Raw genomic sequence first — 25,278 nt, 5'->3', positions numbered from 1 at the left:
GACTCACAGTAGTCTCTACTGCAGCCGTAGGTTTTGTTCAAACCGCCACCACTCCTTATCCCGGCACATCCGCTCGATATCGAATCGTGGACCTGCAAACATCCCATGTTCTCTGCCTTTTAAGGCTCCCCCAGACCTAAGCGATTTCATCGCCGCGACGGCGACAACTAGTCGCCGCGATTCTATCGTTGGGTCGCTGCAGGCAATGTTCTATTTACGCTTCCATACATACGGCGACAGAATCGCTGTCGCCAAGCGATAGAATCGCGTCGCGTGTGTGGGGAGTCTTTCAGCAGCGATGCTACTCTCTTGATATGTCGCACTTGCACCGAGTATCGTTGTAGCACTTGTTACCTGCTAGCTACCGAAGCTAGGAAACGAGACAATTTCAGGGTCAATTTCTCTTCTGACCGTAATACCTACCACTCACCAAAGAAACTCACCTTCAGCAGGAGCATACACACATCCGTGTGTTTCGCGACACTTGCCAATCAATGGAACAAAGTGGAACTGTCGACAAACAACGTCGTAGAAAAGGGAGCTCAAAAGCTGTCCACGGGAGAGAATTCACTCAGACCACAACGGGCGAGGCTTGGTGACTCCTTATGAGTCCGAAAAGGGTCGACTAGAGAAGAAAACTGTGGTGTACTAACCAAGGGAATGCTTGCTTCTGAAGGAAATGCGCTACTCAACGGATTATAATTTTACATACTATTTATTTCCCGACATGGGAGTTTCTAACCTGTGACGTCACAACATGCTTGGGGTACTTGCGGTTTGGTATCTGGGACTCTGGCTGGCGATGGCCGATGGATCTCGTCGATGAGTCTCCGTTGACAGTAGCGATGTCGTCGATAGGGGCGATCGATAGGATTGGCCGCGGCGTAGGTGGGACGATAGCTGCTACGCTTCTCGGCTTCTGATGGCGACGATTCAGGCCCAATTTCGAACGGCGCAAAACGCATCCAGCTTGGTAGAGGCGCTCGGGCTTGACGATGGACGTAATTCCAATGGTCAGCGACGGGTTCGGCTCGAGTTTGGACGATACGAGTGGGCTCCGGCTTGGCAGAGGCGGTCGGGCTTGACGGTGGCCGAAATTCCGGTAGTCGGCGCCGGTTTAGGCTCGATTTCAGACGGTGCGAGCGGGATTTCTTCGTCGGCGGCGTGCCGGCTCGAATTTTGGACGATACGAGCTGACTGTCGGCGGTCGGCGACGATTCCGGACTGGACTTCCTGGTGGCTTGTGGCGTTGACGACGGTCCCCGGCTCGATTTCAGACGAAGCGACCCGGCTTGTGGTGTACCAAGGCTGTTTCCGAACTGGCTTCGCACGATACGAGCTGGCGTGGGGTTCGATGACGAAAACGCTTAGCGAGAGCAATGGACGACGGCTTGGAACAAAGGTGCGGTCCGGCCCGTTCCACAATGGCGGAACCTACCCACGCGGCTCAATCGAAACGCCGGCGACGTTGGAGCGATCCCAATTCTATCCGGAACTATAGCTTGCGGCGGGAATTTGCGTGCGCTGGTTCGGGAATCGGTCCAACTTTCGCCCTGGGGAATGCCAAATCACCACCTGTTGACCAAGGAATAGAAGAAAGGAACAAAAGGCCCACTAGGACCTGCCCACGTGATTAGACCCCATGTGACGTCACTTTTCTTGGCTCTCCTATTATATTTGTTTGTCTAAAGACTAATTACCTTTTCTTTTTCTTGTTGAGTGTGTATATAATTCAAATACACCTAGTTTTGATCTGTTCAAGCACTACTATCTATTAACTTGCTTTATAGCTTATAACTTTATTTTTCCTGAAACGAACAAACAACTTAGATTGTACACCACATGTAGATTAACAATTTACAAACTTTCACTTTGATTTGGGAAACACACGGCGCGCACTACTACTCCCGCTTGTAGTCACGGACCGAATAATCTCCCTTGGCTAAAAGCTGAGCTCAGTAGGTCGGGGAATCACGACGAGGGTAGCGAACATTGCCGAAGCTACCACTCATTTTGGCAACACTTCCGGTTCCATCTACTGGCAAATGAGAGAACTAGGGGGGGCTCTCATCTTTTGCCCCCGCTCAAACTGCTATAACGTGAGTTACCGGGTGTCGGAGTACACGGTGGTTTTGCAAGTGACCAAAATATACATTGCGGCGGAAGCTGCAAGTCCAATTTGGAACCACTGGTTACATTACCCCATCGTCCCCCTCTGAATGTGTAGAATTTGCCATTGATTTGGCATAAATTAATTGCAAAACTATTTGAAACATTAATCAATCTATGATTTATGATAAATATTTGCCTCTATAAGGCCCACTGTGAATAATCCATTTACCATCATCGCACTCACGATAAAGGAAAGGCACTCATTTGTGGTAACTCAACCTACCAACACTCCTGTGTTGAGAGCTGTCTAATCGTCAACATTTGTTTACAACTCATCGCGAATACAAACGGCGGTGCATGCAAGCGCCCATCAATAACGCGGTTTTCCACTGATTTCGCGAGTTTTCCGGCGATTTTTCCACGAAGTCTCACCCAACAGCCGGTTCTCGAAGCGCGCATTCATCAGTGATCAGGAGAGCATTTACCGGTCCGATTTTCATTACTAGTCTGGAGGGTCAGCTGATGGTGAGAACATGCAGTCGGATGAAACTAAATTGCGGATTTGCCAGGTAAATTGTTCATTGAGCTATAACAAGGCATCGACTGTGACATTGGCCTTGATTATTGAATTTCATTGAGCTTATTTTTATCTTTTAGTTCCCGGGGATCAATCCGAGATGATATTTGTTTGTGTCGTCCGGACGACATTATGAAGGTACGTTTTTTTTTTAATGAAACGACCCGATTGAAGATTCTAATACTGAATGAATGTGTTTTAGGATTCTGGCTTCAGATCGCAGACGGAAAACACACCAATAGGCTTTCCCGTCTCGTCCGCCAGTTCATATGAGCTGGTTCCGACTCTGGCAATGACGGTGCAAGGAACGTACAAGGCATCCAGTTTGGCGTTATAGGCGTTCGCCGCGGAGGATAATCGAAAATTACGACGGTATACTCTCTGGCCAACTACGTAGACCGGAGCCGTTTGTTTGTTTCGTAAATTGTAGGTGTTAATGTTCTTTTCATGACTTTTCTTGAGGTTTTTCTGTACCGTGGAATAAACTTGCTCGTCGATTCTTTCCTTCCTTTCCAATCTACCTTCCTCCGATACCTCAACCTTTTCCCTATCCATCCTATGTTCCTCTCCTGTCTCAACTATTTCGTGCCCGAAAAGTATCCGATAGGGGGAATATCCTGTTACTGTGTGGGGGGTACAGTTTAGGCAATGCTCGATCTCGGACACTCGCGTGTCCCAGAGTTTTTGATTGTCCTTCACGTAGGATCGAATGCACGCATTTATCGTGCGATTTAGGCGCTCCACGGGATTTGCTTGGCTATGGTACCGAGCATTTCTCCAGTGTTGAATTTTATATTTGGACAACATCGCTTTGAATTCTGCCGACAAAAAGGTAGACGCATTGTCAGTTATTATGTACTCCGGTACCGAATACCGTCTGAACCAAGATTCTTCCAGGATTCTTGTGACAAGTGGAGCGGAAATTTTTCTAACGGCGGTAAGTACACACCATTTTGAAAATAGGTCCATAACGACCAGCAGGTGAGTATTTCCATTCTTGGAACGAGGGAGGGATTGGATAAAATCCAATGCCACAATTTGAAAGGGCTTATTAGTCAGCCGTTGTTGGCCTGGCTCTGGTATTTGGGATCTATTGGCGGGCTTATTTTTCCGGCAAATGGAACATTTCCTAACGTAATTTCGGACGTACTCTTGCATCCTGGGCCAGAAGTATTTCTTCTTGATTAGAGCCAGCGTCTTATCGGACCCAAGATGCAACTTATCGTCATGCGCTTCTACGAGAATCGCTTCTCGTAGAGATTCTGGGACACAGTCCTTCCAGGAGAACCTGTAGTCCAAAAGATCGTCCTTTGTGGACACTAGCTTCTTGAGAATTCCCCGCTCTATCCGGAAATCTTTAAATTTCTCCGGATCCGACTCGACTTTACTTTTAAGATTCACATACCACCCGCAGTTCGCATCGGAGATTTGTATCTCTTCTACGGACCGGGATAGAGCATCAGCGACTATGTTGTCCACTCCTCGACGATGTACAATAGTCATCTCATACCTCTGAAGCTCTATGCTCCAGCGGCATAGACGTGAGGAAGTGCGCCAGCTACTTCGCATTATATACGTCAGTGCGGATGAGTCTGTATAGACTGTAAATTTGCTGCCCTCCACATAACACCGGAATTTTTCGATCGAATTGAGGACCGCGAGACCCTCTTTTTCGGTCGCGCAATACCGTTGCTGTATAGTAGACAACTTCTGCGAAAAATAAGCAACTGGTTTCTCGATGTCCTCCTGTGTTTGCGTCAGTACAGCTGCGATTGCCGAATCGCTTGCGTCACAGTGTATGGCAAACGGGAGGTCAAAATTCGGATTAGCTAAGATAGGGGCACTTATCAAACGTTCCTTTATTTTGTTGAATGAAGCTTCCGCTTGATCATTCCAGGAAATCGTTTTAGGCTTATTTTTAAGCAGATCTGTGAGGTGTTGTGTGTAACCACTATAGTTGGCCAAAAACCTTCTATAGTAGTTACACATCCCTAAAAATCTTCTTAACGACCGTAATGACGAAGGACGTTCAAAATTTACAATCGCGGCTACTCGGTCTGGATTCGGTCTCAGACCATCTCGACCTAAAATGTAACCTAAGTATGTTACTTCGGCCACGCAAAATGTGACTTCTCCAAGTTTATAGACAGATTGGCAGCTCTAAGTCGGGATGCAACCTCCTGAAGTATGGTCAGGTGCTCCTCAAACGTTTCGCTTATAACGATAATATCGTCCAGATAAACGAAAACGTATGGTTCCAGCTCACCCCCGCCTAGGACCCGGTCCATTAGCCTCGAGAGGGTCGCTGGGCTATTCACCAGGCCGAATGGCATCCGGGTGAACTGGAACAGTCCCCGTCCCAATACCGAGAATGCCGTAAACTTGCGAGATCTAGGATGCAGCGGAACCTGCAGAAAGGCCTTCGACAGGTCTATTGTTGAAATGAAATTCGCATGTCCTAGTCTGCTCAAGATACGATCGGCATGAGGGAGGGGATAGGAGTCCCTGACCGTACGTTCGTTCAGTTTTCGCGCATCCAGACAAAGGCGAACCGTTCCATCTGATTTGTCCACCGGGACTAAGCGTAAAGCCCAGTCACTGTAGGACTTTTCAATAATCTTGCATTCCAACATTTTGTCGAGGGCTTGGTTGATCTGTTCTTGCTTCTTTGGAGAAGTAGGAAACGGATTGACTCGTGCGGCTGGGAGCTTTTTGGCTTCCTCCGTGAGTTCAATACGGTGATTAATCCACCCTGTGGTCTCCAGTACCCCATCTGAAGCAACTTTGAATAAGGACTTCACTTCATCTAAGCAAGCTTGTTGCTCTTCGGTCAATTCAATCTCCGAACCGCCGGTCGTTAACAAATTTCTCGCCACATCGTCATCAACAGCCACTTCCTCGACCTGCGATTGGCCGACAGTGGGACGAATTTCGAATGCTCGCCAAAAATTCATCCCGAGAAGGATTCTTCTTTTGAGCGAGGGGGCTATGAGAGCTTCAATTATCTTAGTTGCTCCATTAAAGGTAACTGGCAGGTGGACTCGACCAGTGACTTCCAATTCCTGTCCATTCGCGATGCGAAGATTCACGTCAGACGTCCACATTTACGTATAAGGTTGATGGCACCAAAACCAAGAATGCTTAGGTGTGCACCGCTATCCAACAAACCTATGAGGGGAATTTCGAAAATGGATAGTTCAACAAACGGCCTATCATCATTTTCGACATTGATAATCGCTTCATTAATTTGGTACTCGTGGGTGTGTACATAGTCAGAAGCTGACACTCGGTTGAACCCTCGGTTCTGTAGAGCGTCTGCAACATCGATGGAGTTGGTAAGGGACATTAATTTTAGTTGCACTGCCGGCCCTCTGCGACAGCTTTCAGTTCGTTTTTTGAACAGTTCGGACATGAAGCTGTTTCAACGTTTTTGAAACCACACTTCTGGCAACATCTTTGCCTTGGACGATCACAGTCTCGAGTATGGTGTCCTTTAGCAAAACAATTTAAACAGTATTTGGGAGTTGGTTGATTGAATTGGGAAGGAGCTGCACTCTGTTGTTTCGACTGCGACGCGTTTCATTTTGTCTCCGCGACGGATGGTAATCCTCATCCGAACCCCGAGGGTAAGATGACGAATTGTGGAACGTGCGCGATTTCTGTTTTCCGTATTCGCTCTTCGGATTCGGTTTTGGTTTCGCGCCCGCGTTGAGCTCATTCACTTGCGAAGGTTTACCGCGCGTATTAGAGGGTTCATTCGATTGAGTCTGGTATTTAAACCAATAGGTGGCGTCTAGACGCCTACCGAACCTTTTAAGATCGGCCAGGTTGTCGATTTCCGAGGACACCGCATGTCCTTTATAATCCGCGCGCATATTACGGAACACGATTTCGAATTTGCGGCGTTCGGACATAGGTCGAGTTAACGAATTGAAAATTCTCTGTAATTCCAGAAAATAATCATGAAATGTTTCCCGGGGTCCCTGTTTTCTCGCAATTGCCCGTACTTCGGTGGAGTGATCGTGGTCGGGGCTCAAGAATTCCTTCTTGAGCTCCTCTTTTAGCTCTTCCCATGAGGTAAAATCCTCGTTATCGAAGCCCGTCATGAACCATGTTTTCGCGGCGCCACTGAACAGATGAAACGCGGACCGAAAGAGATCTCTGTTCGACATATTTTCCGACTTCGAATAAAACTCCACCTCTCGAAGGAATTTCATCAGACTTTGACCGTGATCCGACCCGTCGTATTTGAGCTTCCAGTCTGAAACTGGTCGCCGTTTCCCCGATTTGAGGAAACGTTTCTTTTCGCGCGACGAATTTCGCGGCTCGTCTGAAGAACAACCGGCTTCAGTGTCAACGGACTTTCGCGATTCTGAGCTCGAACGTTGAGAGGAATTTTTCGACCGTAGCGACAATTTGTTCCGAGAATCTTTCGAATGTACGGTTCCCTGCACCCCACTATGCGAGTTGGTTCGGCTTGCATTAGCAAAATATTCCGATGCTTGTTCCCTCACCATCTGCTGAACCCAGTTTTGGATCTGTGGGTCACGCATGAACCACTGTTGAAGAGCAAATGGCATGGCATTTGCTCCACCATCCAGCGAATTGGACTGGTTGGGCGTGTCTTTGATTGATTTGTCGTTTCGCGATCGCGTGTTAGATGATTCTCCCGGCGGATTGATTTCTACCTCGGCGGTGGAAATCGTGTTTTGTTGCTTACTGTTACTCGACGCGTTTTGATTGGAAATCAGAAGACTTGAAATCGATTGATTCAATTTCTCCATCATATCGCTCGGCCCGGCGGATGCGTATATCGAAAAATGATTATTGAATGTTTCACGAATGCATACAATTAATCCATCTATCCCCGCGAGTTCATCGTCGTTTTCGGTAATTTCCGTTATACGTTTAGCTCGCTTGTAATAGTGAGCTAATCGAGTTTTTAGGCTTTCGCGTAAACCGTCGTATTTATTTCTCGGAGCCAAGAAACTCCGAATTTCCTTGACTTTGGCAATAATATGCTTAATCTCGGTTTCTGCCGGAACGTCGTAATTCGAAATGTCGATACCGGCGTTAGGATCTGTTCTAATGTGATCTTTTAAACGTCTCATTAAAGCCGCGCGCGTTTCAGTTTCCGTAAATGGGAGACCACGAATCGCGAGCTCGTACTCTATCTCCTCTCGTTCGAGGTGATGTAGTAAAAGATTTTGGTACAGTAAATCAAATTCGACGTCCATCGCGATTTATGAATTGATTAGACCGTTCTCAACTTAGGAAAAAAAAAACTCTTCGTTTGGAGGACGAAGACAAACTAAACAGGATCTGTTTTTGCTCCTCCTGGAAGGGGTGGGGTGGTAATGTAAAAGAATTTAAGTTTTAGCTGGGCGCCAAATTGTTACCTGCTAGCTACCGAAGCTAGGAAACGAGACAATTTCAGGGTCAATTTCTCTTCTGACCGTAATACCTACCACTCACCAAAGAAACTCACCTTCAGCAGGAGCATACACACATCCGTGTGTTTCGCGACACTTGCCAATCAATGGAACAAAGTGGAACTGTCGACAAACAACGTCGTAGAAAAGGGAGCTCAAAAGCTGTCCACGGGAGAGAATTCACTCAGACCACAACGGGCGAGGCTTGGTGACTCCTTATGAGTCCGAAAGGGGTCGACTAGAGAAGAAAACTGTGGTGTACTAACCAAGGGAATGCTTGCTTCTGAAGGAAATGCGCTACTCAACGGATTATAATTTTACATACTATTTATTTCCCGACATGGGAGTTTCTAACCTGTGACGTCACAACATGCTTGGGGTACTTGCGGTTTGGTATCTGGGACTCTGGCTGGCGATGGCCGATGGATCTCGTCGATGAGTCTCCGTTGACAGTAGCGATGTCGTCGATAGGGGCGATCGATAGGATTGGCCGCGGCGTAGGTGGGACGATAGCTGCTACGCTTCTCGGCTTCTGATGGCGACGATTCAGGCCCAATTTCGAACGGCGCAAAACGCATCCAGCTTGGTAGAGGCGCTCGGGCTTGACGATGGACGTAATTCCAATGGTCAGCGACGGGTTCGGCTCGAGTTTGGACGATACGAGTGGGCTCCGGCTTGGCAGAGGCGCTCGGGCTTGACAGTGGCCAAAATTCCGGTAGTCGGCGCCGGTTTAGGCTCGATTTCAGACGGTGCGAGCGGGATTTCTTCGTCGGCGGCGTGCCGGCTCGAATTTTGGACGATACGAGCTGACTGTCGGCGGTCGGCGACGATTCCGGACTGGACTTCCTGGTGGCTTGTGGCGTTGACGACGGTCCCCGGCTTGATTTCAGACGAAGCGACCCGGCTTGTGGTGTACCAAGGCTGTTTCCGAACTGGCTTCGCACGATACGAGCTGGCGTGGGGTTCGATGACGAAAAACGCTTAGCGAGAGCAATGGACGACGGCTTGGAACAAAGGTGCGGTCCGGCCCGTTCCACAATGGCGGAACCTACCCACGCGGCTCAATCGAAACGCCGGCGACGTTGGAGCGATCCCAATTCTATCCGGAACTATAGCTTGCGGCGGGAATTTGCGTGCGCTGGTTCGGGAATCGGTCCAACTTTCGCCCTGGGAATGCCAAATCACCACCTGTTGACCAAGGAATAGAAGAAAGGAACAAAAGGCCCACTAGGACCTGCCCACGTGATTAGACCCCATGTGACGTCACTTTTCTTGGCTCTCCTATTATATTTGTTTGTCTAAAGACTAATTACCTTTTTCTTTTTCTTGTTGAGTGTGTATATAATTCAAATACACCTAGTTTTGATCTGTTCAAGCACTACTATCTATTAACTTGCTTTATAGCTTATAACTTTATTTTTCCTGAAACGAACAAACAACTTAGATTGTACACCACATGTAGATTAACAATTTACAAACTTTCACTTTGATTTGGGAAACACACGGCGCACTACTACTCCCGCTTGTAGTCACGGACCGAATAATCTCCCTTGGCTAAAAGCTGAGCTCAGTAGGTCGGGGAATCACGACGAGGGTAGCGAACATTGCCGAAGCTACCACTCATTTTGGCAACACTTCCGGTTCCATCTACTGGCAAATGAGAGAACTAGGGGGGGCTCTCATCTTTTGCCCCCGCTCAAACTGCTATAACGTGAGTTACCGGGTGTCGGAGTACACGGTGGTTTTGCAAGTGACCAAAATATACATTGCGGCGGAAGCTGCAAGTCCAATTTGGAACCACTGGTTACACACTCCACATCTTCCTCTAGAAGTATGTCAATCGGCATCATCCCAATGGTCATACGATAGGAGTAAAAGTTCCCCCAAAACCTACACGTTGCTTGGTGCGGAAGCGTAAATGGAACCTTACATGCTCACTGCCTATGGGGCAGCAGGGACAGCAGGGACAGCATGATGTCCAAGGGCTTGACGACCCCTCCCCAGCTGTCTGCGAGTCAGGGAGAACTGCCTAGGGCGTGGTGGGATTTAGCAGTAGGCTCTGCTAAAATCCCTCCCAAAAAACCACAAGTGCCCGTAAGCGGACTCTATCAAAGCGACTGTGTGCCGCTTCAAAAGCACAAGCCCAGGGAGGGAGTGCCAACTGGCATGTGGAGTGTCCCTACTTCGGTAGGGTAGTGCGTGAGCTGCTTCGGCAGGGAGTGAGTGATCTGTGTGCTGAGGCAGGAGTGTCATAGCGAGTCGCCGCCGCTATGGCAGCCTCGAAGCGCAGCAGAAGTCTGAGTATGGACTGCACATGCTAAGGTAAGAGTGTCGTAGCGTTGCTACCGCTATCGACACCTCGAGGCATGGCAGTGGAGTGTTAGAGTGAGTTGGGGAGTGTCCCTACTTCGGTAGGGTAGCGCGTGAGCTGCTTCGGCAGGGAGTGAGTGATCTGGTTGTGCTGAGGCAGGAGTGTCATAGCGCGTCACCGCTATTGTCACCTCGAAGCGCAGCAGAAGTCTGAGTATGGACTGCACATGCTGAGGTAGGAGTCGAGGGACCTATCGACACCTCGAGGCATGGCAGTGGAGTGTTAGAGTGAGCACCCGAGAGAGGGACACTAGGTGCGGGTGGTCGTCGGAGAAGCTGCTTCGGCGGCAGGGTAGCAGTGGGTTGTACCCACACACCTACAGTTGTGCACATGTGGTGCATGGGGAGTGTCCCTGCTTCGGCAGGGTAGCGTGTGGTCTGCTTCGGCAGTGGTGTGATTGATCTGCTCGTGCTGAGGCAGGAGTGTCGTAGCGCAATATCTGTAGGCCCAGGCAGTTACCGCTATTGACACCTCGAGGCATGGCAGCGGAGCGTCCGGGAGAGCATCCAAGTAAGACTCAAATGGAGTGAATGGTGTGCGAGCACCCAAGTCAGTCTCGCGTGGGACGAGTGCCTGTGTGAGCGATAATGAGCGAGTACGCTTAGTACTGCCGTCCCCCAGAAGTAGTACTGCGAGGTAGTTCCTGGGGAAACGATGGTGGAGCCCAAGGGAGTTTAGTCGGTATTACCGGTATGGTCGAGTCCGACACTCCAGTACACTTCCGTGTGGTAGTTTGGCAACTACAATGCACGTGTACTGGGTTAGTGTATAAATGCATTCTCCCTTGTAAAAAAAAAAAAAAAAAAAAAAAAATGCTCACTGCCTAGCGAATAAGCGATAAATTCGTGTATGTTTGAGGGAGCCTTCAATTTATTGCTAGATTACAAATTAATTGTTGTGAAACGAATTTCAGTATTTACAAAATAGAAGAAGAAATATAAACATAAACACAATATATGTTTTGGTTAATGTTTTATTTTGTCTTATTCACAGTCATGAATCATGATTAGAGAATCATTGTAATTGTCCCCATATTAGTAATCGAGGGCAATGATTACTTGGCGCCACAAATCAAGTGTTTTCAAGGGCCAAATGAAAAAATGAGCTCTAAAATGTAACAAGACTTGTGCACACGAAGAGTGCCTTCAAGTATTTTGACCGCAATACAAACCAGTAACGAGGATTGTTTTGATTTTTTCGATTGCTGATAATTAATTGGAAATTGGTTTACCTCTGTTGAAAAACCAATTCAATACGTAAGCATGGTTGTCACTCATTGCGGCCTTTTTTTGGAGAAGCATAACAACAACCATGAAAGTGATCAATTACATCAGTCACATCATCGTTAGGCAGTCATCGGAGGTATGGATGATCGTCATTGGATAATCATTTCAAAATGGGAATTATTATCAATCCTGTTCGTTTATACAGTATAAAGGCAGAAGCATAAGAACTCTGTAGGCGATGTTAACGCATGCAACTGCTGTGATTCCACCATGATGAGCTTTTTTTCAAAATGAAGTTTGGAATCGGCAGCTTAACTGTAAAAGTAACTGTTTAGGATTGCATGTTTATAAGTACTAACGTAATGAAAAACGTGGAAATTGGACACACACCGACTCGGCCATAACATGAAGCAGCACTATCTATTTAATTTATTACTCATACAATTACCATTCAGGGGCCTTCTTTAGCCGTGTGGCAAAATGCGCGGCTACAAAGCAAGACCATGCAAAAGGTAGCTGAGTTAAGTTCCCGGTTCGGTCTGGGAAATTCTCGGGATTCGACTTCCCTGGGTATGAAAGTATCATCGTGTTAGTCTCATGATATACGAATGTAAAAATGGTACCTTGGCTTAGGGATCTCGCAGTTAACCTTCCGGGACTCGCTCTGTTGTAAAAAGTAGAACACCTTCGCAAAAAGTACGCTCGTCGTTCACAAGAGCGGCAGGATTGCGTGAGTGCTCCAGATCCATGCGAGTCCCGGAAGGTTAATAACTGTGGAAGTGATAAGGTGCGCGGCGGGAATGTCCCAGTGGGGGATGTAATGCCAATAATAATAAGAAGAACAATGTGTTACTTCACAAAACTAAAAAGACTCTACTAAAAGGAACTCTACAAGAAACTGTGATGACACTTGACTTATCGAATTATGATTGAATATCTATGGTAGAATATTTTAGAATAGAAGCTTGAGTTCGAAGTCGGTAATGTTTTTATGGTTTAATCATGCAAAATATGTATTCTTCAAACAGCTATAAGTACCATACTTATATTTGCTATAGTAAACTTCAACATTCAATTATGATAATCCCAATTACATAAGAACAATTGTTTTCAAAACAAAAGCAGTGTGATGTTTACACTAGCTTCCTCGTCATATATGTAGGTCTCAAAGCCTTTTCATCGTCTGATTCAGTTGACTCCAACATCAACATACAATATGCAACATCGAGTGTATCCACAAACCAGGTGCTGGCTATATCAACTTCTGTGTACTCACGTGCAGCCGGCCGTATGATGACGACGACGGCAACAACTCCCTAGCGTTGATTATGACTTAAGCACGTAATCAAAGTATGCACAATTATACAAGTAAGTTTCGCGGGTATCGCCAATCGTGTGTGGTCTCATGTTGTTCTTTGTAGTTGTTGCTCTACTTAGCTTATCACGTGCAAAAATGTCAATTTTAAAACTTCATTGAGGTGAATTTTGAATCATTACAACGTGTTGTTGAATGACGAGCAGATGTGAACAAAATGATTACATATTAATTATCCTGACCCAAAATGGAAAAAAATGCTTTGGTACTTTTTGTACAACTGCTAATGATATAAAGGAATTATTATAGAAATATTTATTCCAAACGACGTTTTGCCTTTCTCGTACACTAAGTGTATAGGAAGGCGATATGTGCGCTACAAAAACAAACTTTTTATAGAACGCCCGTAGACCCAGAATGTTATATGCGACTAAGCTCGTCAAATTGAAATGTTATCTGTGTATGCGTGTGTATTAATACATTTGCTTGCGACATTTTGGAGGAATCATGTCCTGTTGTAAATGAGCCAGATCGAGCTGTGAGCTCAAAAGTTATGGCCAAACTACTAATTTTATAATACATGAGAAAGGCACCAATACCGCTAGCTGGATTAAGGCTCTCCTAGACCTAAGCGATTTCATCGCCGCGACAGCGACAACTAGTCTCCATGTATCGTTAGGTCACTGCAGGCAATGTTCCATTAATGCTTCCATAGCATCGGCCACAGAATCGCAGTCGCCAAACGATAAAATCGCGTCGCGTGTGTTTGGGAAATCTTTAATCAGATATTTTTTTAAACTCTGCCTAACAATTCGTTGTAATAGTTACGGAGTTACTGTCGTACATAATTACGGAGTTACTGTTACAATCTGGGCTAGAAAGATTTACTTTTATTCCTCCATGGTTGAAAACGAAATGGTTAATGAGTTGATTCGCATGTGTAAGTGGGCTGCAAATCAGCACAAACGGCATTTGAGATGTTTCGAATTCACGTCCTAAAACTAAATTGTGTATTGCAGCGGATTCTAGGAACGATTTTAAAGAGCAGGTAAGTGGTACTTTTTTTCTTTTCTTTTCAGTCTTTTCACTTTTCACAGTGAGAAGTGAGAAATGAGGAGCAAGAAGTGAGGCGTCTCATTTCTCACCGTAAAAAGTGAGAAGTGCGAAGTGAGTAGTGAGTAGTAAGATGTCTAACTTTTAACACCTCATTTCTCACTTTTCAAATTAGCTATTCGGCCAAATGACCTGTTCAGCCCAATGACCCATTCGGCCAAATTTAGTATTCGGCCAAATGTCGTATTCGGCCAAATGTCGTATTCGGCCAAATGTCGTATTCGGCCAAATGTCGTATTCGGCCAAATGTCCTATTCGGCCAAATGTCCTATTCGGTAAAATGTGGTATTCGGTAAAATGTCCTATTCGGCCAAATGACCTTTGCTGCCAAATATCCTATTCAGCCAAATGACCTATTCGGCCAAATGACTTATTCAGCCAAATTACTTATTCGGTCAAATGACTTATTCGGCCAAGAAGCCTATTCGGCCAAATAACTTTCGGCCTAATGGTATATTTAGACAAACAACCTCTAGCCTAGTGGCCTTCGGCCAAATGGTATTCGCCCAAACGGCCCTTTTTCGTTCGCAACAACATTTTGAAGTGATGGAGACGCATGGCTATTTCTGGCCTGGGAGATCAACTCTTAGTCAATGTCAGAAACCACAAAAAAATAATGCCAGTAACCCAAGCAACATAACTTGTTTTATAAAAGTTTATACTGCACATATAACCCTAGTAACATTTTGGTTTTATACTGGTTTTATCACACTCTTGTAGAGTAAATTATGGTCTTGAAGAGCGCTATAAAACTTAAAATGTTACTTGGGAATACATATGTAGTACCATTTGTTTCAACATGAATACATTACCTTTTTTGTACACTTATAAGTCCAAAAAAGTGCAACAACTGGCGTCTTATAAAACATCGTTCTTGTCACGAAATATGTTATTAATTCCAACTACGAGCATTATAACATGCAATATCAAATAATGTAGAGAAAACGTTATGAAATACTGTTATAGAACATGTTTATATATTCAAGGGTGTTATCGATCATTTAGTAATTTGCGTTCGATCATTTAGTAGTTCATCAATAACTAATTCCAGAAGCTGAATTTTAAAATGTGTTGTATGGTGGACTACTAGTGTAAAGGTTTTTCTAGAACTCTGCCTAATGATTTGTTGTTAGAAATCCACTAGTCACGGGGTTATAGCGCTCCACCATACAACACATTTTGAAATTCAGCTTCTGGAAAGTGTTATTGATAAACTACTAAATGATCGAACACAGATTACTAAATGATCGATAACATCCTTGTATATAAGAAAATTATTTTGAGCTTTTGAGGATCCTTGTATATATTATATATTAGTTATAATTAGTATTAATACTAATAATTTGTCATTGACTACTTTCGTGATCATTTTCCAAGGCTCTCATAGATGTGAAAAATTTCTCCGCAGTACAAAAAGCACGTGCTATCAAAGCATTCATCGCCACAATCCACCACGTAGCTTTTTTCTGGCGATATGTTTTTTTAGGCGACCATTTGGCGCTCATTTTCCATTGTGATTAAAAATAAGCGGAGGAGTACATTTTTTTATGAGCGGTACAGTATACACAAGTTTTAAATATGCGCTTTATTAGTATATTTTCAGCTGAGCAATTGTTATGACTATGGCATTAGAAAGATGAGGTTTTATTTCAGTTATGGCCGATCTGGCCAATTTTCAATAGGAAACAATGGGACAGGATTCCCCATCGAATGCAAAAAAATCGGATCAAGATAAGTGCCTCAAATATGAGACACACGCTAACACATACACACATACAGACATCATCTCAATTCGTTGAGCTGAGTCGATTGGTATATAACACTATGGGCCTCTGAACCTTCTATCACAAAATCGTCTTGGAAGTGAATATATAGCTTTTTCCGTTACACCTTGGTGTACGAGAATGGCAAAAGTTTCCTAAAATGATGTATTCCATATCCCTTTCATATCTATATACATAAAAATGAATGTCTGTTTGTCCGAAACCCATAGAGTCGGAAACTTCTGAATATGGGAAGTGAAAAAAATAAGTTTTGACGGTTGCTCTGCCAAATGAAATCGAATCGCAGAGCAAACATCAAAAATTGTGAATACAAAATAAATGTTGCACAAGTACCTATTCTTCTAAATAAAATAAGTTACCTGAGCTAATATTGAGACCGAACAAATAGCTACTACTATCCAAAATATCAAACGAGGTGAAAATTGGGTCTAATGTAATTTTCACTTGTCATAAGACGAGTTTGTACCATCCTATTTAATTCCACCACATGATTGTACCTTGACCGATACGTATTTCGACCTCAACAGTAAGGTCGTCTTCAGTATCTCGTACTTGACTCGACTAATTTCCAACCATTTTTTCGTAAGCTTTAGTTCTTAATAAATTCATCATAATATTGGTTCAAACTATAGCGGCAAATAGGACAACTGGTCGGGGTTCTGCCAAATCACACCAAGCGCCAATGAAAAATTTCCAATTTTTTTCCAAATTTTTCTTGTAACAGATTCAGTTAATCACAAATCAAATTGGACATCGTTCAACGCCAAAACTGAGGATATCCTACAACAAATGTGCGCATGAATTGACATTAAATACTTTCCGTTTTCGTTTTGTGAACAAAACATTACAAGTCTGTCAAAACGCCGCTTTGTGCGGTTTGGCTGAACCCCGACCAACTATCACAAAGATGTTGCAGGGGTAAATCGTACTTTTTTGGTTTGCATCGTTATACGGAGATGGCTTTTCAGTCTTGACAAAATCAAAACACTGTTATTTAATCTTGCCCAACGTTTCGGTCCGTTTGGGACCTTCCTCTGGGACTCAATTCTTACAGGTTTATCCTCAACTGTGGTTCTGCTGAACCATTGATTGTCATGAGGTCAGGATTTTCCCACATTGTCCTGTCATTTCTATTTCTATTTCATCTAACTTACGGTATCCGTTATATTATGTGAATTGTTAATTTAAACACCGGATTAATATCACGTCAGGTTTTTATCTATGGCACAATTGAACTAATGGTTATTGTATAGGAAATTTTAGGTTAACATCACAGTATATCATCATATTGTATTTGTTGTGTTTGTGCTTATTTCTTGTCTACTAATAATGGCAATTAATGAATTTCAAAGTGCTCAACCAAACTCCAAATAAATCATCTATAAACTAATTTAAAGTTTATTTAACCGATTCAATACGGATTTTTTTTTTCGTTGTATTTCAATATAAATTTTGGACATTCTGCTTCAAAAACGTATGCAAACCATGAAAAAGTAGAAATATGGGGTAAATTTTTTTTTTGAGATCTTCTAGGGCTTCCAAACCTTCCTTGAGTTCAGATCTTGATGATCTACATAAACAACAAAGCATTTTACGGGGCCTCAATCTTAATTTGAAGTTGGCAATGCTACTTGAGACATAATTAAACTATTTTTTATCAAATCGCAGTGTTACCAAAACATAAACAGTATTTCAAACTATTCTTGAGTTCAGATCTTGGAGGTCTACAAGATCAACAGAGCAATTCATAGGTACTGAGCTTGTGTGTTAGTTGGAGGAGCTCCATGGAACATTATTACAGCAGTATATACAAAATACAACATTCCCAGAATATCTACGGTACTCCAAACAATTCTTGAGTTCAGCTTGGAGGTCTACAAGACCATCAGAGTGATTGATAGGTCCCTGAGCTTGTGTGTTAGTTGTTAAAACCCAATGGGACGTGATTATGTCAACATATAAAAACACCCACATTCCCAGAATAGCTACGGTACTCCAAACCATTCTTGAGTTCAGATATTGAAGTTCTACAACACCAACAGAGTGATTCATAGGGTCCTGAGCTTGTACGTTAGTTGGAGCAACCCCTTGGTACATCATTACACCAGAATATGCAAATCACAGCATTCCCAGAGTTCCTGGGGTAATCCAAATCGTTCTTGAGTTCTGATATTAGAGGTCTTCAAGATCAACAGAGTGATTCATTGATTTCCGAGCTTGTGTGTTAGTTGTACAAGCCCCATGGAACATCATTACACCAGTATATACAAAATACAATATTCTCAGAGTATCTACGGTACTCCAAATAATTCTTAAATTCAGATCTAGGGGGTCTACAAGACCAACAGAGTAATTCAAAGGCAACTCAGCTTATGTGTTGGTTGTAAAAACCCCATGAGACATGATTACACCAGTATATGAAAATTGAAACATTCTCAGAATATCTACGGTACTCCAAACGATTTTTGAGTTCAGATATTGGAGGTCTACAAGGCCAACATAGTGAATCATAGGATTCTGAGCGTGTGTTTCAATTTTAGAAACTCAATGGGACATCAACATACCAGTATATACAAATCATAACATTCTCGGAATATTTACGGCGCCATGCGTGAGTTCAGATATTGGAGGTCTAAAAGACCATAGATTTTGAAGCTTGTTTGTTAGTTGGAGAACCATCATGGAACATCATTACACCATTATATAAAAATCTTGTTAGTTGGAATTCCTCAAATGGACATCATTACATACACAATACGTATGTACGAAAAAAAAAAAACTTGTTATTGTGATCACAAGCATCGCATCCACAATTTCGGTTTCGGTTCGGTTTCGTTCCTTTTATCGTCAATAGTGTTTGGCGTCTCTTGATGACCGGCTAGGCTATACATGTGAATTATTGCTATTCCATAATCGACCAGTATTAGAGTAAGTTGCACCCTAAAGGCGTTGGTATACTCTCATACTTACTTGCTTCATACTTATTGTACATATTATATATTTTAAACGATATGTTTACCATTTCTATACGTATTGAAACCACCAAGGGGTATCATGAGATGACAGTCTAACCAATAAATGAGGATTGCGTACCAAGAACTGAATAAAGCTCGCAACACATTCAATCGACAATATAATAATTGGTTTCAGTATTGCGCAGAAGTGGATGTTACTAAGACTAACATTTATATGTAAGAGTAAAGTAATTTACGTATGAATAATATCACAAAATTTCATTTCAAACGCTTTTTTCCATTCTTATCCCAAAATGAATTAAATGTAATAGCTAAAACATGTTGCTAAAACAAATCTCTCTCTCAGTTCCTCTGCAACCATTTGATGTGATTCTGCGAGATCGTCAACAGAAGGCGCTTCAGTAAAACTTTCGAATCGACACGTTATGCTCTGGTGCACTGCTGCAAACATGCAGCACACTAGTAGTAAACTTTTTGAAAGCAGTGTACCAAAAGGAATCAAAAGTTAAGTTTCCCAATAATAATCTTCTTCATCGAAAAAATATTTAGTAGGCTAACAGGTAACAGGTCATTGTTTTTTTTTTTCGAGAAATGCTCTCATTATTGATGAAATTTGTGTAAGGTGGTTATTCACAAAGTGCGTCACATCCTTACTGTGACCCCCCGTCTGGACAGCGTGACGAAAAATTAAAAAAAACTAGAGGTTCATTACAAGAAGTGGCGAAGAGGAGAGGGGTGTTGAAAATGATAATTGTTCCGCATGACGTACTATATCGATCTTCCCTAGATGTCCTTAACCATACAATTTTTTGGCGGTAAATTCATGCTAGACCACCGTACATCTTCTTGTTGATCGATTTGAATATAAAGAATTGAACTCATGGACAATTTGGATTGTCATACATGTTCAACGAATTCTATAATGTGTCTAAAATGGTGTAACGAAGTCCCGTTGAGCTATTCCAACTCATAAAAATAGATGGGATGACGTAGATCTTCATGTTGATCGATTTGAGTATTGAGATCTGTACTCATGGACAGTTTGGAGTGTCGTAGATGTTCAACGAGTTCTGTAATGTGTCTATAATGATGTATCAAAGTCCCGTGGAGCTATTTCCACTTATAGAAATAGTCGGGACCTCAAAGATCTTCGTGTTGATCGATTTGAATATTGGGATCTGAGCTCAAAGACAGTTTAGAGTGTCGTAGATGTCGCACGACAGGTAAGACGCGCGGCTACAAAGCAAGACCATGCTGAGGGTGGCTGGGTTCGATTCCCGGTGCCGGTCTAGGTAATTTTCGGATTGGAAATTGTCTCGACTTCCCTGGGCATAAAAGTATCATCGTTGTTAGCCTCATGATATACGAATGCAAAAATGGTAACCTGGCTTAGAAACCTCGCAGTTAATAACTGTGGAAGTGCTTAATGAACACTAAGCTGCGAGGCGGCTCTATCCCAGTGTGGGGATGTAATGCCAATAAGAAGAAGAAGAAGAAGAAGAAGATGTCGCACGAACTCTGTGGCGTGTCTATAATAGTGTAACTAAAGCCCGTGGAGCTATTACAACTCATAAAAATAGTTGAGACATCGAAGATCTTCATGTTGTTCGATTTGAATATTAAGATCTGATTTCAAGAAGAGTTTGGAGTGTCGTAGATGTTGAACGAATTCTGCGGTGTGCCTATAATGGTGTTACGAGGTATCCTGCAGCTATTCCAACTCAAAAACTAGTGGGAACATCGAAGATCTGCATGTTGATCGATTTGAATATTAAGATCTGTACTCAAGGATAGTTTGGAGTGTCATAGATGTCGAACGAATTCTGTGGTGTGTCTGTAATGGTGTTACGAAGTCCTCCTGGAGCTATTTCAACTCATAAAAATAGTTGAGACATCGAAGATCTTCATGTTGTTCGATTTGAATATTAAGATCTGATCTCAAGAAGAGTTTGGAGTGTCGTAGATGTTGAACGAATTCTGCGGTGTGCCTGTAATGGTGTTACGAGGTATCCTGCAGCTATTCTAACTCATAAAACTAGTGGGGACATCGAAGATCTGCATGTTGATCGATTTGAATATTAAGATCTGTACTAAACCCGAGCAGAGGAAAATAGCTCAATAATATCAAATTTTGATAAGATAGCAAAATGAGATATGGACATGATTGATATAAGAGATAAAAGATCAGGCGAAAATATCAATATTTTACACTAAAATATCATAAGGAAATCATGTTATGTTATTTGTAAGAAGTGATCAATATCAAGTGCTATTGGTTTGTTCTTATCCATAGCATATTTTGATATTTAAATGATATTTCGGTGCTAATTTTTGATATTGTTGCCTGTTCTTTTATCTCTTATATCAATCAAGTCCATATCATGTTTTGTTATGCTGTTCACGGCTTCTGCCCGGGAAGGATAGTTTGGAGTGTCATAGATGTCGAACGAATTCTGTGGTGTGTCTGTAATGGTGTTACGAAGTCCTCCTGGAGCTATTCCAACTCATAAAACTAGTGGGGACATCGAAGATCTGCATGTTGATCGATTTGAATATTGGGATCTGTACTCAAGGATAGTTTGGAGTCTCGTAGATGTCAAACGAATTCTGTGGTGTGCCTGTAATGGTGTAATTAGTAACCGTGGAGCTGTTCCAACTCATAAAAATAGTGGGGACATCGTAGATCTTTTTGTTGACCGATTTGAATAATAAGATCTGGGCTCAAGAACTGTTTGGAGTATCGTAGATATTGTAACAGATCTGTTATACCGCAGGACAGGCGCGGGATATTATCATAAAGCATTTCAATTTCAATTATTTCACCAGAATGTGGTGAAAAATGGTGTTGATTCCTTAGACCATCAAAATTAGAACTCAAGGATAGTTTGGATGCTCTAGATCATCCTAGTCCTGACCTGGGCAATATTTTCCCTGGATTGAACAGGTAATTTTGAACATTTTTTTTAAGAAAGCAAGACTCTATCTCTTAAAACTGATTTTTGACAGCTGATTTTCGTCTTGGGTAATATATGACCCATCCGTATTGAATCGGTTAATCATAGTAGTATTTTATGTCGAATTGTTCATTGGCATGTTAACTTCATTTCCTGTACATCTGGGCCTAATCGGGCTTTTCCATCCAATTTCATGTACGAAATAGTAACAGAGGTGCATTTTCCTATATATTTCGGCTGAAACCCCCATATTAACTTCAAATCAATTGCGCCAGCTTATGCAATAACCGATCAGACTAAAATTTTCAGAGAATGATTTTCTTACCCAAAGGCAAAATCCTGGGGGGGGGGGGGGGTCTAGTGCTCATTTTACCATCTACTCCTTTACGAAAAAACCGTAGGCTCCAACGGAAATAAGCGAGGACAACGTATGTTATCGTAGCTTGTCTGTGGGAGTTACTTCTCCATTTTTTTACGCATTTGTATCATGTTGCGATGAATTTGTTTCTTTTCACTTTAACCTTCACGATTAGGCGTATTTCGTCCCGTTACTGAATGTAGCGATCTCACAATAGATATTACCAGCTCGAGGGAGTGTCAGTTACGATCAATGATACCCTCTGGGTCCGTTATTACCACAGTAGTTATTATTCAAATACATTAATCAGCTGGAATCGCTTAGAATATTGTGTTTATTATACAACTATGTAATTCACTTACCCGTGTAACGATTACCATCTTCGCGCCACATTGACTTTAGTTTTGATCTGAAAATAAAAATGAAAATTAGGCAGAGTTAGTATAATTTTGACAAAAACAACACACTATAAAAAGAAACAAAATTCTTAACGCAAAAAAACGTCATTGGAAATATCCCCTCCCCAAACAGGGAAAACCTGAAAACATAATCTGAAATAAAACTTCAATCATCGAGACAAAGGGAAAGTTGTCAGTTACCTATTATTATTGTTTGGTTTCACACGACGAAAAGGGAAGTGGAAACCAAGGCAAATAAACGAAAGCAAACAACTAGATCGGAGGTGGGTGGGTGGCACAATCTCAGCGATCATTACAGCAATAGATCCTATATTAATCCACGACGACGTGTCGGAGCGGACTTAATAATAGCTCCATTCTGTCGTGTTCCCGCCCTGCTGCTTACCACCGGTCTTATTGTCGCCGACGTCGTCGTTGATAATAATACTTATTGTACCTTCTTTCATATAGATCTCAAAACAACAACAGTAACCTGTTTCGAAGACCGTTTAATAGGCCTTTCAATCGGGCTGAAAAAGTATGTGGAGTAGCTCGGGCCACATGCCTGGTTTAAAATGAAGAAAAATAGCTTGAGTGTGGATGAATATTCCCACCGAAGAAGACACCAGTATAAGTAATAAAGATGCCTTGGTGATGATGTTGGTCTGCAGCTTATGGAATCGAAATAAAAATATCGTGTGAAGTCATCTCCGGTGCCAATGAAATGAGAACAAATGGCAATAACGATGATCATGGAATGCATTGATGTGTGGTAAATTTGTTGATAAAATATTATCCACTGTATGATGTACAAGTTGTTCGAGGTTAATCATATAATCTATGGAGCATAATTTACTTATCAGTCGTCAGTAAGCTAAAAGAAGAGTTTTTATACAATATTTAAGATAGTTCAAAAGAATATTATCATATCGGTTATCTGAATATGCTCCTATCGTAAATACCCACCGTCTTTCTGTGGTTCATCTTAATTAATTAAAAGACGACGTACAATAAAAAAAACTAATTGTGGTTAATACAGCACTATATACTGACAAAGCTAAACCAATAAAAACCTTTTATTATTGAAAACGGATAATGTTAAGCACATTTTACTACTCACAATGTTTTTATATAAGTTTTTTTTGCCAAAGATGTCACTTAGTCAGTTTCTCGAATAACAGGATCTTATAAGTATATAATTCCTTATTATTCTTCTATAATGATCCAATTTTAATAGCAAACTCCGAATGATTTTATGTTGCAATTTCGTAAAGGAACATGCAAGCAAAATCACGGAACGTAAACATGCAAAAATCACCAGATGACCGAGTTGTGATAATGCGCGGATGCTGGATAGACAGTAGGAAGGCAGAAGAGTGAAAAACCCACCGCAAAGCTCCCGCAGAAAACCAAAGTAAAAACATAACATGTGAAATGATATTTACCAAGAGTACCGCTACGTATGATGGACAGGGAATTTATTACGTTTGGTCCATGTACGTATGGATGGATAAACGAAAATATGTATGGGTTGGGTACTCATCTTTTGCTCAACATCACCACTCGATACAAAGCTCACCTTTATTTCCTCGCGTCATGCGTCTTTCCAACTTGCTCTGCGAACTCGTGTACGGGAGCACCATTTTTACCATAAGTCGCATGTCATTTACATTGCCTTGTATTAGTGTTGATGCCCCCTCGTCATATGACAAGCAGTTTCCACAGAATGGGGCGAATTGGCTGCAGGTGGTTGTGAGTCAAGTCGGGATCAAAAGAAAGTATAGATTGCGTGTACGATTAATAAGCGACGAACCGGCCGCCCGGCCGGAAGAATTGGTGATGGTATGCCTATTGAACGAACTTTTAACAGACATTGTTCGCTCATCATTGGTCGAGACCGGGCGTTTCCATACTCCAGATTCTTAATTTCGTACCGTAAATTTGTACCATGAAGATTTTGTTATAGTTTAGTAAGGATTTTCTTCAGTGTCCTCTGGAATGTCTTAAAAATTCAACATATAAAAGTTATATCTTTCCTGGGAAATCCAATAATTCAAAAAAGAAATCAATCAAACGAATTACCCCATCATCCAAATGGCCCCCTACATTGATGGGACAAAAACTTCGTTTAATTGAAATTGAAACACTCATTTCCTTCGGAAAAAAATGATGCAATCGTGATGCTTTTCGCCTTTACTGTGCTGCCGTCACACTGGCCCCAATTGAAAATAGAAGTTGTTGGTACCACCGTCATAACACTTTATAGTCGGTAGACAACAACAATCCACCATCACCGTTTCGTCAGTTTATATGGATGGTTAGTCGACAGCTTTTTTGTTCATCTTCATTAGCTACAGCGACAGAAAAATGGATAGACATTTCAATGCACAGTGGCTGGAAGTCGTACAAAACCTGTAAATTTGGCAATATTTCGGATCATTGCAATACTAAAAAACTATGAATATCCTTTGTTCTTTGTATGACGATTGAAGGAATAGTCAATTAATTTACAAATGCAATACAGTGTCGACCCGATTTTTTCACTCCGCGATTTTGTCTACCTCCGATTTTATCACGTTTTCGACCCGGTTTTATCACGTCCCGATTTCGTCACACTTTTACCCAAATTTGCCAACCCAAAAAAATGTAAATTTTAATCTTTC

General features: G+C 42.4%; 1 protein-coding gene across 2 annotated transcripts in view; it reads right to left on the bottom strand.

The window, feature by feature from the left end:
* LOC134213357 (myosin-VIIa) overlaps nucleotides 1–25,278 on the bottom strand; it is a 102,508-nt gene that overhangs the window by 24,051 nt on the left and 53,179 nt on the right. For both annotated transcript variants that reach the window (XM_062692348.1, XM_062692346.1), the window contains one exon: nucleotides 22,580–22,626. In XM_062692348.1, the coding sequence (XP_062548332.1) occupies nucleotides 22,580–22,597 (18 nt within the window). In that variant the 5' untranslated portion in view covers nucleotides 22,598–22,626. The remainder of the gene's footprint in view (nucleotides 1–22,579; nucleotides 22,627–25,278) is intronic.

Source organism: Armigeres subalbatus, chromosome 2 (genome assembly GCF_024139115.2).
Source record: "Armigeres subalbatus isolate Guangzhou_Male chromosome 2, GZ_Asu_2, whole genome shotgun sequence".
Lineage (NCBI taxonomy): Eukaryota > Metazoa > Arthropoda > Insecta > Diptera > Culicidae > Armigeres > Armigeres subalbatus.
Note: the sequence above shows the minus strand (reverse complement) of the source record. Positions and strands in the feature narration are given on the sequence as shown.